Source organism: Convolutriloba macropyga, chromosome 1 (genome assembly GCF_964194025.1).
Source record: "Convolutriloba macropyga chromosome 1, txConMacr16.3, whole genome shotgun sequence".
NCBI classification, from domain to species: Eukaryota; Metazoa; Xenacoelomorpha; order Acoela; family Convolutidae; genus Convolutriloba; species Convolutriloba macropyga.
In genome coordinates, this window is record NC_134468.1 from 66,924,814 (window position 1) to 66,939,187 (window position 14,374).

Genomic DNA, 14,374 nt, shown 5'->3' on the forward strand with positions numbered 1-14,374 from the left:
AACTTTACAATGGTTTTTATTGAAAAATTCTAGTTAATGAACGAAGTAGAAGTTATAAACGCCAAATGAATTTTCTTATTCCTTAATGATATCTTTCAAAATTAGCCCAACAACTTCTTAAGAGTCCCTTTTCAAACCTGAAGCAGAAAAATGCAACTTTGATCTACGCTTACGGTTCAATAGATTAAAACAAAGCATTTAGGGAGGACTGAATCATAAAATTTGTCGTCAACAACCACAAATTTGCATTCAAGAAAACAAAACCAGTGTTTATCCCGTTGTTTCTCAGGAAAAAGGGGGCGCGTTGAATTAATAAAACAACCTTTTTGAAAAAAATAGTCCGTTGTTTTGCATCGCCAAAAGCTATCTAGAGTTGAACTCTAAACTTCCAGAGGCACGAAAGGAAAAGCAGAAAACAAAAGAGAAATTCCTAAAATGGTAGTGTTTATTTTCGAGACCCTTTTCTCTCTCTCTATTCATTATCTCATTTGCAAATTTAATCGCCCATGAAGTTTATCAACTTATAAAGGATGCGCAACGGATATGCATTAAAAACCTCAGACAAATTCTAATCAGAAATTTGAACAATATTTCTTTCAAAGTGAGAATTCATTTGTAGAGCGGGGCTTTGAAATCTTTATCTATCTTCAGGCAGCAAATATTTTTGGGGCAAACAAAACTCGCCCCTTTTTTCTTTATCAGGACTAATAAATAACCCACCGGTATCAAAAGTCGTGGTCTAGGTACACAAGGCGCGATAAAGACCTATCTTAAATCTGCTGCGTATAAACCTTAGTCACGCCTCATTAACTTTTCTTAATATCAACTCCTAAGTCAAAAGAGAAAAAATTTTGCGTCGAATATCCAAATGTTGAAACAATTCTGGGAGAGTTCTTTTGAAATTGAAATAGGAAGGAAAAGTACACATCTTTGATAAACGAAGCACACCTGCAGAAAGATAATATTTTGCAAATACATTGTGCATAAAGGACAGCTCCCATTTCAGAGAGAGTCTAAAAACAGAAAGAGGCAATCAGGAGCCATTCCAATCAGAAGCAGGTAGAATAAAAAACACTTTAACTTATTGGAAAATCCTCCGAACCAATTGACTGCAGTTTAATTCCTTTAAAAGCCGCAAAAACTTTTTATCTCTTCCCAGCCACGCGTTTGAGTTATCCTGTCAAAAGTGTTTATTTTTTCAGCTTTCTGCTTTTCCAATCACAGTCGAACAGAAGGAAAAACTCCCTCCACATTTCCCAGTTTATTTATTTCACACACCGCAGATTGATTACAACAAAAATCAAGTTATCTGAGGGTAAACAATATACCATTTCTTTCTATCATAATATCAGCTACCTTCTTTTTCATAGCCTGTACAACAATTTAATTTCGGCTGAACGCTTTGAAAAATAATTGCTGAATTACAAATTAGGCCCAAATTATCCCCAAGAAGTGACTTCTTTATCAACCTACTCGAAAAATTACCATATTGGCAGCAAACTAAGTGTGAATTAAAAGCATGAGCGGATCCGGGAGTCAAATTTTGGCGTCTTTTCTCAATATTTTCCTCATATCAGTCGTTCTCTGCGTCCTATCCGCACTTAACTGTTCAGGTAAGTTTCATTTCAAAAATTATTTGGAACAAATTCAACCCCTCTTTGTTACTACTTTCAATTTCAAAATAATTACTTCATTTGATAGTTTTGCTAAAAAAGTACATTTAAATCAAAACTTGGTTTCTTATTTGTTGGATATATAATCAACATTTTCACACGCCCATAAATTCATTATAGGTTGTGGGCAGTATAATAAAAAACGTCATTTAATTTTCCAGGCTAACTAATCCAGATTTCCTTTGAATAGATTCCAGAGCACCAATTCTAGTTTTCAGCAGTATATCAAAAACTTTCAGCAATATTTAAAGTCGAATAAAAAAGACGCGCTTAGTGATCAAAGCAATACTTCTATCATTTGCGGCACATGTATAAATTTCGAACTGAAAAAAACATTATTAGTCCAAATTTCAGCATTGCGGCAGGTTTGGATTCATGGCAGAGCATTCCACTTATAAAAATATCCAAAAATCACAAAGCGAAGTGAAACAAAGCTATGAAGACTTTTGGTTTATAAAAAATTAAAACAACGTAAATGTGATTTTTCAAAGCTCAAACCAACACAAACCCTCGTCGTACATTACAGGATCATTCCCTAGCACTCCAAAATCAGGTATAACAAAATCCAGAAAAAAATTATTCTTTTCTTACTCAGAATTTTCTTTTTAATCACTGCTGTATTTTGGTATCAAGTGACCGACCTGCTACAATAAAGTGAAAGCAACTCTCACACCAAATAGCAAATTGTTCATAAAGGTATCTAGAATATATTGTCTGCCATTCATACAAAATCAAATTGGAAAAAAATTGCCCTTCACACCAAAAAATTTCGCCTTCTCAGCAGCTTCGGTGAATTGCACACACAGACCAATAAAGTTCTAGAGAAAAGCTCAGCAAATTAATGCACACCGGGCTTCACCTCTTTAACCTGTTCTGGAGGACGAAGAGTCAAAAGCAACAGAAGAAAATCGATCAAACGAAAAATCGTCTGAGCTCAATTAAAAAGAGTGCTCTCACGCGAAAAAACAATTTGAAAAAATTAAATTTTTTAAAACTGAATTGAGGGAACGACAAGAAAAGTAGGAGTATGTGAACCATCAGACCAATCTCACCCGAGTTTAAACAATATGAGAAAGATAAGTAGAAATAAAAAAAACTTCAAAGAAGTGACAAATAACTACCATCAAGTTGAAATCTTTTCACATCTGAAAAATACTATAGTGTCAACTGCAGCATAACAGTTTTTTTGCCAAATTGACAAATAGTATCTTAGAACGACGAAAAGCTAAAATTAGAAGCAAACAGCTCATTGTTAGCAACACAGATAGCAGACCAGTAAGAAAAATGAGGATCTGAAAATATGATCCTACACAAAAATCAGAAAATACGACAGAGAGCACCGTAAATACTCAAAATAGTTGAAAATTATTATTATCTCGATCCATTTTCAGTTCCTTCTATACAGCGAAATTGCAGTGCACCCGTTGAAGCTAATACCAGAAATTAACAGAAGACTTCGTGGAAAGTTCTAAATAAGTGTGCTAATAAACTCTTCGAATGCCTCTTAGCATAAATTACCGGATCAAAAATACAATCATTTAAAAAGAAAAACATCGACAGAATGCCCAACAATACTCCAAAATTAGCTGGCGAATTGCAGGAAAACAACCGCTTGATGCACATCGGGATTGAAAAAGAAGATAAAAATTGACGGAAATTGTTTCACAGTGTCCAAAAGTGTTCTTTATATTAGCTGTTCTTCTAAACTGTTAAGGTATCAAGCCATTAAGCCTAATACTAACTCCAGCCAGCGCAATCGCTCTAATGAACACTAATAACCTATAACACATTGATTTAATGACCAGGCTTCCTTTTGATTTTGCTCTTTTGGTCTTTGACCGCATTCGCTACATTGCATAACCCAACAAAAGAATTCAGTTGAAACAAGTCAGGAGTCAAACGTGAAATTCGTGATCTATAAAAAAAACGTGATTAAAAGTTACAGGGAATTAAAAGGAACATCTAAATAACCGCCATCACCTATTGAGAGGCTGATGGCGGTTATTAAACAAACACAAGAATTTGCACATTCTTCTGTTTCTTCAATCCTAATTCACTAGGAAATAAGACATTGAAAAATATCGCTGGAAATAAACTTTTCCCTTTCATTTTCAAGGTAAACATTTCAATTCAATCAATTGAGCTACTCTCAGTTAACAAATTGGCAGTCAGGATTAATATGATTTGTAGGACAAAATAATTCCATTTATGAAAAAAATTCTTAAATGTTAATTAATGTTCTATTGACGAATACCACTTATTAGCGCCTATTTAAGCTCATTAGAATAATTATCAACCAAACAATTATATCACGCAAAAATCAGAAATCATAAGCGGAACAATTTGCCGGGAAAAATTCCGTCACAAAATCTCGAAAAACTCAACAGAACGAATGTCATTACTAAAACATGACTATGAAAGTCAAATAACATTCTATAGAGACAAATCTAAAGAAAAAACATTTAATTGCAGTGTGAAAAAAATGTTCCCACCTGACAGATTCGTGATACACTATACTCTGCACTGCAATCTAAGACGCTTAATTTTGCCCCGGATTCTTTTCATTTCAAAAGCGTACTTTTATTGCAGAAGTTTTTCGCTCTCAACAACAGATTAAATCTTTTTCCACAAACTTTTCTCATTCTTTCAACGATTCAACCTACCAATATCTGGTATACAGTCATACAAATTTTCTGTTTAATCTGTTTTCAAGCAAAATTTCGACCATGGAAGAATACGAAATTTTCTGCAAATTAATAGGCAACTAGAGTCTGCCGACTTACGCGTTCTGCAAATTTTACCATCTCTAGCAAATCCATAAACAGAGAGGGCCCTAGCTTTGCTAGAATAAATTGATTCATTAAGATTTTAATAGACAGAAAAAAATTGCTTCCAGTACATGAACAAAAACGGGTCGACTATTTTCTATTAATTTTCCCCTACTGCACGAAATAATCATACTGTGAGAATAATACCTTTTCAAACAAACATTTAGGGAAATGTATTATTTATTAGATCAAGATTTTTAATACTGAATATCAGGTGAAAATCATGGTTCCATTTCAGGTGATTACTACCCCACAGACCTTGACTTCAAACGAACGGAAGGCCTCTTTGAGTCACCCGACCTTCGCAACAATTGGAGCTCACTTCGAGGCTTTAACAGGCGAAACTGGAGCTCTTTCCGATCATTCAAGCGATCACCTCAGCGATGGAGCTCATTTAGAAGCTTCAAAAGGCGATCAACTGACAACCCCCTCGACTGAGTCGGGTGAAGAAAACGCAGATGCACCCGATAGATAATAATGTATTGCAACTTTGGCTATATTGCAGTTAATTCATAGTGTTCAAAGTCACCAGTGTATAATCAGTTCGACTTCAAACAAAATGTTCTTTTTCAAGATATGACACAGTGTCATTAGGCATCGTCAGAAGACTTCAAAACTCGAAACGCATCAGTTATCTCTTTAATTACAATTTATACCTTTACACCCTTTACACAAGGACAGCCAATAAAATAAGACAGCGTGTAATTTTCCGGAGTGCAAGAAAAAGAGAATCGGTCAAGGACACGTGCCTCAATAAATGCAGAAAAGCGTTTTAATTTAGATACAATGAAAAATAAAAATTGCCAACATTAAAATGAAAGCTCAAAGCTCATAACACAGCAAAATATCAATTGTACGTAGCTCTTTGGATTTTTAGCGAAAAGAGCCTCGTCAAATTAAAGCTACCATAAACGTGACCATTACTGCTACTACTACCAATTAAGTTATTGACACCAGAAATACAACAGATGTTTATCAAACACTAACCCAACAAATTTAACTTTAAAATAAATTTTAAAACCTGTGGTCCTATTTCGAGAAAAAACAACTCAAAGAAAAACATAGCAGGCAGATTGTCGGAACAGCTGCAAAATAGACACCTGGTATAGAATTGATACTAACAGATAAAACACTGAGTTGAAGGAGTTGCAGATGCAGCATAAAATACCAATTAAAAAATAAAATAATTTGAAATATGTGTTTGAAAAAGTTAAATATGCGCACTTTATTTAAGTTGCCGTCATTATTACTGAAAGTTTTTTCATAGTATATGACCCACTTAAGAAGTTATTTAGATTGTGTTAAAAAGTCATTTGTGTGTTAAAAAAGAAGTAATTTGGAGTGTGTCAAGTCATTTGTGATTTAAATAATTCATATACAGCTTAGAACTCATTCCCATATGATGACGTCACGCATATAAAAACAGCAAAAAGCGTCAGGAAGCTCTCTCAAGTTTTGCGGCTGTGAATGAGCGATAGACAAAAACAAACACAAAAAACAAAGACAAATCCTGAATTACAATGCAAACAATTATTGAGATTACCGAATAAGTAGATCTTGAAGTAAAAACCAATAGATTGCGAAAAGCACTAAGAAAAACAATTATCAGGAACTTGATGAACGCGAACAAACGTAACCGCTTAGCGTCGGACGAATAGCTCTCAGTTCAAAGGCGAGCAGTTGGCTTTGGTAATTGTTAGCTTTGGCTTGAAACCAGCCTTAATTGTCCACCTAGAGACGATTAAAGCTCTAAGATAACTAACTAAAAACTAACTACCTCGACCGAAACAGCAAATAACGTCGGCATAATTTTGGAATATTTAAAATGCATGAAATTTGCCAAAATGGTATTAATTCTGGTCTAAATTCTAAAAAAAAAACAAAACATTGAGACAAATTGTAATCAACTGGTCTCATACCGCTTGCAGTCAATGTACCTCTTCTGAACTCTTAAGACGAACAGAAAATGAGAAATAAGAGAAAATAAGAGGGCGATGGGAGGAGTGACAGGCAGTGGCGGTGGGGTGAGGGGGAACCTGAACAGCGAAAAAACTCCGAACCATTAAATTACTTACAGGGGGCACAAACGGAAAATATCCGAAGCTTCTTTGAATTGTCCACTTAGAGACCAGTAAAGTTCTCTAGAGCAAAAAAAGTTGAAAGCGAAGGACGAAAAATAGATCAAGCAAAAAAATTGCATAAAATACCACAGGAGTAAAAACGCTACAAATTTTGCTGGAGAGGAATTACAAACCTCGACCGAAACGTTAAATTACGTCGGCATAATATTGAAAAATTTGAAATACATAAAATTTGCCAAAATGGGATTAATTCTGGATCGGAATTCTGAACAAAAACAATGAATAGTGACAAATTTTAATAAACTGGTCTCATACTGCTTGCAGTCAATATATCTATCCTGAATTCTTCAGACAGACAGAAAATAAGAAAAAAGATAGAAAGCCCTCAGAAAAGAAAGAACTCAAAAACAGCTCCAAATGGCATCTAAAAGAATGATTTTGGTTTCAAACTGTTCAGCCCTGCCCATTCACTAACTTATGCAATGAAAATCAAATAGAGCGAATGTTGAAGTTAAGACAAAAGCATTGAATTCAAATAGCCGCACGTGAACAAAAAGAATCTCCCGTTTAGCAAATTTGTTTTAACAATTGCAATTCTCTGAGAAAGCTGTATTGACCACTCAATAAATCTTTCGTGCAGTTCTCAAATTTGGGGGAGCGTTGTGGAGTGAGAGGGGGATGGGAGGAGTGAGAGGCAGTGGGGTGGAGCGAGGGAGAATCTAAACAGCAAAAACTCCTCCAGTAAATTACGTAGTGGGGACACAAACGGAAAAGATCCGCAGCTTTTGTGAATTGTATACCTAGAGACAAGTAAAGCTCTAAAAGAGCTGATCGGCAACTTATGGCCCTCCGGGCTTTAGCCGTTTATCCAGTTCTTTAGGACAAAAAAAGTTGAAAGCGGAAGACGAAAAATAGATCAAGCAAAAAATTGCATAAAATACCACAGGAGTAAAATAAATGCAGTTCACCGGAAGTTAATGGCAAACGAGAGGGCAATTTAAATCACTACTTTGGCGTGATCAAAACGCCTAATTCAATTTGACCTTCAAAGTCATTAAAATGTTCAAAAGATCTGAAGAAAAAACAGCGGCAAAACTCCGGAAAAGAGTGGAAGTCGGACTATTTTCATGCACAATTGAAGTGAAAAGGCAGAATTTTTCAACAAAAAAACTTCTGGAGATCTTTAAAAACTATAAAAAGCTTTAAAATATACCTATTGGTCAGAAAAAATCAAACCAGTGGATATGAAGATGCAAGCATTTTTTTTATTTTTGAGAATTAAACCTGCTTTGATGATCTAAAACTACAAACATACCCGGCAGATTGCCGGAAAATAGCCGCCGTTGATTCCAATAAGCATGATTGGGATTGAACGAATAGAATATATTGAAAAAAAAAAGATTTTTGTACAAAAATATTTTTTAAGTCCGATTTATTTTGATGGCATTTCGTAGTTGAACATAATTCTGTTTCTTAGAGAGAGGCTACAGGGGCTACTATCAACACCAAAAAGCATTAGAGGTGGTAACTAAGACTTATAGGAACGACGTTCAAATAGCGGGCATCTAAAATTGGGCTTTATGGGTTTATCCCGTTTCTATGTTCAAATTCACTTTTAGCAGAATGAGAGAAGAGAGATGTTCAAATTCACTTTTAGCAGAATGAGAGAAGAGAGAAACTAGCCTAGAGAAGTCAAAAAGATTTCACGCAAAATGTCGAAAAAGCGGCAAAATGGTAAAGCGAAAAAAAGTTTGACGAAGTAAAAAAAAATACGAGCGCAATAATAGCCGGCTGAGAAGATGAGGGCGGCTATTAATTATTATGAGAATACTACTGAGATACTCAATAAAATTTTTAAAATATGCTGAAAACTTCAAAAGCCGGAAATTGGTTAAATATGACAAATTTTTGCCTAATTTCTTGAAGAAAAGTACTTAAAAAGTAACAAAACAAAAACAAATGGTCTCCTAACTTTTAACCAAACTTTTAAGACCGGCAGGAACTGCTCAAAAACCCCCCGCAAAAGCAAGAACGCAAAAATAGCTCCACAATTGCTTCTAAAATAATGATCTTTGTTTCAAACTTTTAAGCCCCACCAATAAATAATGCATGCTATTAAAATCTATGTGGAAAACTGAATCACAAAAGCCGCATTTGAACAAAAGGAACCCCTCCTTAGCGAAAGAAATTTTATTTTGACACCTAGCATTCTCGCATTCTTTGAAAAAGAAAACCTATTCTCTCCGCTTCTCAAACTTCATCAGCCCATTTTATTCAAACCGTGAAATTCCTATTTCACTGTTTGTTCAAGTGATGCAAAACATAGCTGGAAGACTCCGGAAACCATTCGAACTCCACGCTCTCAGAACCATAGCCACCACAAAAACAGGAAATCAGGAGTGATCTGAAAAAATATCTTTAACAAAATCTGAAAGACAAAAAATACGAGTAATAGAAAAAAGTATTCTTTCGATATTCATCATGAGTTTCGCCACACAGATAGGTATGATTAGTAAAGCGTGTCATAGCCTTTTCAGAAGTCATTGTCTGCTGGAAAATTTTTAAAAAAAATTAAAAAGACAAATTCAGGTTCAAATTCAGTTTCGAAATTAAAGGTTCAGAAAGACTTTCGATCGTCACTTTAAACATGGTTATTACCTGAACTACACAAATTGAATATAGAAAGTGAAGAAAAAAAGATTGCCGGAAAATAGACTATTCACGCACTTCGTCTTCTAAGTCCAAAACATCAAACACGCTCTCAACGCCCTAAAAATTGATAAAATCAAAGCTTCACATTCAACTAAGTTTTTTGGATGTGGAATAGCCGAAATGACTTCATTCTTTTTGTTCTTTTTGGAAGATTGAATATAGTGTCTATAATTGGGTCATTCAAGGGAAAAGTTATTATTGTTCCAACACTTCCAAAATTATGTGGAGGTTAGGATCTACATTACAGCGGGGGTTTTACAGCCAATTAATTCCGCTCAACGACAAGTATTTTTTTTCTAAATAAATCTTGGGGAAAATGAATCGACCTTCGAAAAGACATTTTCAGTTTTTCGTTTCTTTAAATATTTGAGCCTTTAGCTTAAAATATTGAAACTTTTGAAGTTCTCTCTTTTTTCGCTCGTTCAGGCATCAGATACTCCTAGATGAGTTATGCAATATGTATACAGAAAATATTGTTATATGATAGATGCGACTCATATAGCAGATGATCAGACCATAAAATAGCGAAGAAGTTTTTTCCGGGCAACCGTAGAAATTAAAAATACTTCGTAAAAAATAAATAATTTTTAGTGAAAGCCCGAGCAAAAGACAACCTGAAAGGTTTCGTTTTTGCATTTCCAATATTCTTATATTATTCGACTATTTTTGTTGAGTCATTACACAGAGAAGCCAGTTCAAAACATACCTGGCAGATTGTTGGAAAATAACCGCCATTGATTTCCATGACACCGATTGGAATTGAAGAAACAGAAAAACAATGTCAAAAATGGAGTGTTGTACAAAAACATTTTAAATATGCGAAACCTTTTGATTGGATTTCGTAGTTATGCATACACATACACCTTAATGACAGGACGAAGGGGCTATCATCAACTCCAATAATTATTACAAATGAGACAAGAGCAAAGTTCAAGTAGCGGGTATCTAAAACTGGGCTTTATGTGTTCATACCACTTCTAATTTGATTTGGCTTTTAACTACTGATTCTGTTCATTTTAGATTGCTTCACTGAGTAAGTAATTTTTAAAAAGATGTTTCAGTAGAAAGAACGAAGAAAGAAGCTAGCATAGAAAAGCCAGAACTATTTCATGCGAAATGTTAGAGAAGCCGTGAACTAAGGTAAAGCGAAGGGGGTCAAACTCTAAAAATCAATCTCCACACCATGGCCATGAATTTATATCTCTAAAACTTTCACCGAATAAAAACTAAATTCCCCATGGGCGCTAACTACCCATCCTGTGTTTGAGGAAAAAATCCAAAGGGTCAGACATAAAATCGGTCAATCACACAGGACTAATAAAATTGCTACAAATTGGCTTGAGAGCCATTAATTACAGAGAAAACTTTTGAAGCACAATGTTTTTTACACCTTCACTTTCATCACTATTTTCAGAAATAGCCATTATTTATTTTCTCCGTTCTTAAATTCAATCACTGCAACCTCGTCTTCAAATTTATTCGCTCCAGGAACAACAAAATTTTCCTGACAACAAAAAGACTCTTGACACCAATACGACTCTTGACTGTCAAATTTGGGACCTCTTGCTCAACCGAGAAATTTAAACAAATTCATTAGAGGAACAAATTAGGCAGTTTTGGAACATTGACTTCCGTTTTACAAAAAAAAATCAAAGTCTCTTCCATGCATATCCGTTTATCAGACTGAATGATAAAACCCTAATTTTTTGCCTGTAATTTTTCTAAAACAACCAGAACGAGTGCCTATGCATATTTTAACTACGAACATACCCAGCAGAGCGCCAATAAAAACCAATATTGATTCTCATGACCAATTTAGGATTGAAAAAAGCAAAGAAAAAGATTTAAAACATTGCAGGTAGATTACAAGATAAAAGCCGCAACAGCTTTGTATATTTGTAGTCTCAAAAAAAATACCGACTAAAAGCAGAGATGTTATAATTTGATTAAGAGTCTGTTTAAGTTACTAATGTTTTTATTAGCAGCACTCAAATAACCTCCAATTAAAGCGACACGCAGTATAATTGACCTTATCTCTTTGAATTAGAATAAAGAAAGTCAGTTTCAGAGCCAGGAATTCGATTTTAAGAGAGGTAAGTCACGCGTGACCAAAAACTCAATCACGCAAATGAACAAAAAAAAGTCGCACCAATAAGAGGGCAAAATGACGTCACGCACGCAATTCAGTTGAAAATGATTGAACGAATAAAAAAACAGCAGATTTGAAGTGATTGTGACGTTTTATATTCGTAACAAAAACGATGTACGAAAAATGAGAGGATGCCTGGGCTATCAACACTTCCAATGATCATTAGAAATGAGACTTACAAGAGCAAAGTTCAAGTAGCGGGTATCTAAAATTGGGCTTTATCGGTTTATACCGTTTCTATGTTGATTCCGCTTTCGCTACTGATTCTGTTCATTTTAGATTGCTTAGCTGAGTAACTAATTTTTAAAAGAACTTTCAATAGAAAGAACGAAGAAAGAAACTAGCTAGAAAAGCCAAAAATAATTCATGTGAAATGTTAGAGAAGCCGTGAACTAAGATAAAGCGAAGGGGGTCAAAATCTAAAAATCCATCTCCACAACGTGCCCATGAATTTATCTCTAAAACTGTTTGACCGAATAAAAACTAAATTCCCCATGGGCGCTAACTACCCATCCTGTGTTTGAGGAAAAAATCCAAAGGGTCAGACATAAAATCGGTCAATCACACAGGACTAATAAAATTGCTACAAATTGGCTTGAGAGCCATTAATTACAGAAAACTTTTGAAGGACAATGTTTTTTACACCTTCACTTTCATCACTAATTTCAGAAATAGCCATTATTTATTTTCTCCGTTCTTAAATTCAATCACTGCAACCTCGTCTTCAAATTTATTCGCTCCAGGAACAACAAAACTTTCCTGACCACAAAAAGACTCTTGACACCAATACGACTCTTGACTGTCAAATTTGGGACCTCTTGCTCAACCGAGAAATTTAAACAAATTCATTAGAGGAACAAATTAGGCAGTTTTGGACCATTGACTTCCGTTTTACAAAAAAAAATCAAAGTCTCTTCCATGCATATCCGTTTATCAGACTGAATGATAAAACCCTAATTTTTTGCCTGTAATTTTTCTAAAACAACCAGAACGAGTGCCTATGCATATTTTAACTACGAACATACCCAGCAGAGCGCCAATAAAAACCAATATTGATTCTCATGACCAATTTAGGATTGAAAAAAGCAAAGAAAAAGATTTAAAACATTGCAGGTAGATTACAAGATAAAAGCCGCAACAGCTTTGTATATTTGTAGTCTCAAAAAAAATACCGACTAAAAGCAGAGATGTTATAATTTGATTAAGAGTCTGTTTAAGTTACTAATGTTTTTATTAGCAGCACTCAAATAACCTCCAATTAAAGCGACACGCAGTATAATTGACCTTATCTCTTTGAATTAGAATAAAGAAAGTCAGTTTCAGAGCCAGGAATTCGATTTTAAGAGAGGTAAGTCACGCGTGACCAAAAACTCAATCACGCAAATGAACAAAAAAAAGTCGCACCAATAAGAGGGCAAAATGACGTCACGCACGCAATTCAGTTGAAAATGATTGAACGAATAAAAAAACAGCAGATTTGAAGTGATTGTGACGTTTTATATTCGTAACAAAAACGACGTACGAAAAATGAGAGGATGCTGGGGCTATCAACACTTCCAATGATAATTAGAAATGAGACTTACAAGAGCAAAGTTCAAGTAGCGGGTATCTAAAATTGGGCTTTATCGGTTTATACCGTTTCTATGTTGATTCCGCTTTCGCTACTGATTCTGTTCATTTTAGATTGCTTAGCTGAGTAACTAATTTTTAAAAGAACTTTCAATAGAAAGAACGAAGAAAGAAACTAGCTAGAAAAGCCAAAAATAATTCATGTGAAATGTTAGAGAAGCCGTGAACTAAGATAAAGCGAAGGGGGTCAAAATCTAAAAATCCATCTCCACAGCGTGCCCATGAATTTATCTCTAAAACTGTTTGACCGAATAAAAACTAAATTCCCCATGGGCGCTAACTACCCATCCTGTGTTTGAGGAAAAAATCCAAAGGGTCAGACATAAAATCGGTCAATCACACAGGACTAATAAAATTGCTACAAATTGGCTTGAGAGCCATTAATTACAGAGAAAACTGTTTTGAAGCACAATGTTTTTACACCTTCACTTTCATCACTATTTTCAGAAATAGCCATTATTTATTTTCTCCCTTCTTAAATTCAATCACTGCAACCTCGTCTTCAAATTTATTCGCTCTAGGAACAACAAAATTTGCCTGACAACAAAAAGACTCTTGACACCAATACGACTCTTGACAGTCAAATTTGGGACTTCCTGCTCAACCGAGAATTTTAAACAAATTCATTAGAGGAACAAATTAGGCAGTTTTGGACCATTGACTTCCATTTTACAAAAAAAATCAAAGTCTCTTCCATGCATATCCGTTTATCAGACTGAATGATAAAACCCTAATTTTTTGCCTGTAATTTTTCTAAAACAACCAGAACGAGTGCCTATGCATATTTTAACTACGAACATACCCAGCAGAGCGCCAAAAAAACCAATATTGATTCTCATGACCAATTTAGGATTGAAACAAGCAAAGAAAAATATTTGAAACATAGCAGGTAGATTACAAGATAATAGCCGCAACAGCTTTGTAGTCTTAAAAGATAGTAACATAAACAGACCAAAAAAATCCCAACTAAAAGCAGAGATGTTATAATTTGATTAAGAGTCTGTTTAAGTTACTAATGTTTTTATTAGCAGCACTCAAATAACCTCCAATTAAAGCGACACGTAGTATAATTGACCTTATCTCTTTGAATTAGAATAAAGAAAGTCAGTTTCAGAGCCAGGAAGTCGATTTTAAGAGAGGTAAGTCACGCGTGACCAAAAACTCAATCACGCAAATGAACAAAAAAAAGTCGCACCAATAAGAGGGCAAAATGACGTCACGCACGCAATTCAGTTGAAAATGATTGAACGAATAAAAAAACAGCAGATTTGAAGTGATTGTGACGTTTTATATTCGTAACAA

At 34.7% G+C, this 14,374-nt stretch overlaps 2 protein-coding genes across 3 annotated transcripts in view; one reads left to right on the forward strand and one right to left on the reverse strand.

Moving 5' to 3' along the window:
• LOC142341807 (U5 small nuclear ribonucleoprotein 200 kDa helicase-like) overlaps positions 1 to 14,374 on the reverse strand; it is a 252,374-nt gene that overhangs the window by 100,176 nt on the left and 137,824 nt on the right. The window lies entirely within an intron of this gene.
• LOC142341793 (uncharacterized) lies at positions 494 to 5,061 on the forward strand. 2 transcript variants are annotated; one of them, XM_075393031.1, is made up of 3 exons: positions 494 to 601; positions 1,203 to 1,613; positions 4,740 to 5,061. In XM_075393031.1, exons 2-3 carry the CDS (start codon positions 1,520 to 1,522, stop codon positions 4,937 to 4,939), a joined length of 294 nt encoding a protein of 97 aa, XP_075249146.1. In that variant the 5' UTR covers positions 494 to 601; positions 1,203 to 1,519; the 3' UTR covers positions 4,940 to 5,061. The 2 variants fall into 2 exon arrangements, with proteins under 2 accessions (XP_075249146.1, XP_075249155.1); XM_075393040.1 differs by lacking the exon at positions 494 to 601 and adding an exon at positions 842 to 1,059.